General features: G+C 38.6%; 1 protein-coding gene across 1 annotated transcript; it reads right to left on the reverse strand.

Moving 5' to 3' along the window:
• Positions 1 to 213: 213 nt before the first annotated feature.
• LOC103742686 (olfactory receptor 5B3-like) lies at positions 214 to 1,155 on the reverse strand. Its single transcript, XM_008843765.2, has one exon. It carries the CDS (start codon positions 1,150 to 1,152, stop codon positions 214 to 216), a length of 939 nt encoding a protein of 312 aa, XP_008841987.1. The 5' UTR covers positions 1,153 to 1,155.
• Positions 1,156 to 2,847: the final 1,692 nt, after the last annotated feature.

Consider the following 2,847-nt stretch of genomic DNA (forward strand, 5'->3'; position numbering starts at 1 on the left):
CATGCTGAAAATCATCAAACATACTTAATAAGTTTTTTGATTTGTAAGAACCAAGAAGATTTATTGTTCTTGGTTATACAAATTAAACAAACTTGTGAAGAAGTAAATTTATCACTTTAGAAAGTTAATTTTTATAGGCTCTTAAATGGGATTCAGAGCATGAAGCAATGAAAGACTTGAAGCTAGGAAATTTTTCATCTCACAATTTGAAAATTAAAATCTTAAAGATGATTTCGCTCCTAAAACAATCTTTTTGAATGCACTTTTAACCTCCTTGTTCCTCAGGCTGTAGACCAGAGGATTCAGCATGGGGATGACCATGGTGTAGAACACAGATGCAATTTTGTCAGTGTCCATGGAGTGACTGGAGCTGGGTTGTAGGTACATGAAGATGATGGTCCCGTAGAAGATGGTGACGGCAGTGAGGTGAGAGGCACAGGTGGACAAAGCTTTCTGGTACCCTGTGCCCGAGCGCATCTTTAAGATGGTGATGAATATAAATAGGTAGGACACTGAGATTACTACAAGGGAAACAAAGACATTGAACGTGGCTACGTAAACAAGAACCAGCTCATTAACATGTCTATCAGAGCAAGACAGAGCCATGACTGCTGGAATGTCACAGAAAAAGTGATGGACCACATTGGATGCACACAGAGAGAGACTGAATATTTCACCAATGTGGATAGCGGCATTCAGGAAACCACAGACATGACAGCTCATGGCCAGGCATGCACACATAGTTGGAGTCATGGTAGTGGTATAATGCAAGGGTTGGCACACTGCTGTGTAGCGATCATAGGCCATTGCAGCCAAGAGGAAATTTTCCATTGTGGCAAAGGTTACACAAAAGAACATCTGAGTAGCACAGGCATTATAGGAAATGAACGTTTCTCCTATAAGTAGTCCAGCCATAACTGTGGGAGTGACAGCTGAGGAGTAGCCAAGGTCCACAAGAGACAGGTTACTGAGGAAAAAGTACATGGGAGTGTGGAGCCGAGAGTCCCAGATGATCAGCACGATCATCCCCAGGTTTCCAACCATGTTGATGAAGTAGATGAGGGTGATTAAGATAAAGAGAGGAACCTGCAATTCTGGGGCATCAGTTAGTCCTAAGAGGATGAACTCTGTCACTTCTGTCCTATTTTCCATCAATGTTATTTGGGAGTCAGGAGATTCTCTGTAATGAAGAGAAATAATGTTAATAAATGTTGCAGGATAGACATTGTCCTAAAATTGAAATGTTTATGTGTAATTTGTGTGATTTTTATTATGGCAGTAATATATATTCATGTTCCTGTACATGAACAGCTTAACTACAAAGTTTAGGTCATTGATTTTTTTAGTTTAATTAATAGTAAGTGTTGAATTGAAAATTCTCCCCAGTTTTCAAATTTTGTGTAATATTAAGTAACATTTTATTAATGTTACGAATCATCTAACATGACATGCAATTATATATAATTACATATAAATATATATAATTATCACCCAATTCTTTTCTTGTTCTAATATGTTGTAGTATGAATTTGATTGATATTTTTTATTAGTATTAGTGTACATTTTAAATTCATATTTTATGCACATAGAAATGTTAATAGTGGGGTCTGGAGAGATTGTTTAGCAGTTAAGACCAACTTGCTGCTTTTGCAGAGGATGTGGGTTTGGTTCCCAGCACCCACATTGTGACTAACAACTGTCTGTGATTCTAGTTCCTTGGGAATCTGATGCCCTCTTCTGACTGCAATGCACAACACAGGTGCACTTACACACAGACAGGCAATACACTCATACACCGAAAATGAAAGTAATAAATAAAATATATTAATAAAGAAATATTAATAGAAAAACTAATCTCTAGATCCATGTAGACTGGTTACCAAATAAAATGCTCATGAATTAAACTGTTTTAGCTCAATTTAGTTACTCTTTGTATTGATTGGTTTAAATTTGGGTTTGAGTTTCATAGTGAAATAATTTTGAGATACTTAGTGGAGTCTCAGGCAACTGGATCAGGAGAAGTATGCACACACAGCAGAGACAGTTCTGAGAGGAGACATGGCATATGAAATGGACATGAGCTCTGCAAGGACCTGCAGATCAGACTCACCACTTACTGTCTCTGAGTCATTCTTTCAAACATAATTCCATTGAATTTCTTTTTCATTTTGCTTATTTATTTACATTTTTTATTTGTGACTATATTATTTTGTGTGCATATGTGATCTCTCTCTCTCTCTCTCTCTCTCTCTCTCTCTCTCTCTCCTCTGTGCATGAGCAAGCATGCATGTGTCATGGTACACTTGGGTGAGACAGAGGAAAACCTTTGGGAATTGATGAACATCATCTTTTCAATTGAGATGCTTCTTTGAGAATGAAATGTGAAAATCCACAAAGATCAATGTTTAAATTCTGGGTCAGGGGACTGCAGAGATGCTCAGTTGGAAAAGTGCTTGCTGAGAAAGCATGAGTACCTGAGTTCAGATCGCCAGCACCCATAAAGCTAGATGTGGTGGCACATGTTTATAACCTTAGCAATTGTGGAGTGGGGCTGGAGGGGAAAGAAGGGAGATGCCTGGAGCTTACTGGCTTACTGTCCAGCCAGTCTAGCCAATCACGGAGTACCAGATTCAGTGAGAGACTCTCTCAGAAAATAAGGTGAGGGGTGATTGAGGAGGAAACCTGATGTTGACTTTTGGCCTCAAGACATATGTATATGGTTCAACAAATGATGGAGTCTGTGTTTGCTTAGGAAAAATGGGGTACAGTCTGACAGCATTCATGTGAGGGTGAGTTTTGCAGCCTTGTAGCCTCCATCTTCAGTTTGTTTTTTCTCACAATGCAGGG

The sequence above is a fragment of the Nannospalax galili genome, unplaced genomic scaffold (assembly GCF_000622305.1).
Source record: "Nannospalax galili isolate Female #2095 unplaced genomic scaffold, S.galili_v1.0 scaffold2482, whole genome shotgun sequence".
NCBI lineage: Eukaryota > Metazoa > Chordata > Mammalia > Rodentia > Spalacidae > Nannospalax > Nannospalax galili.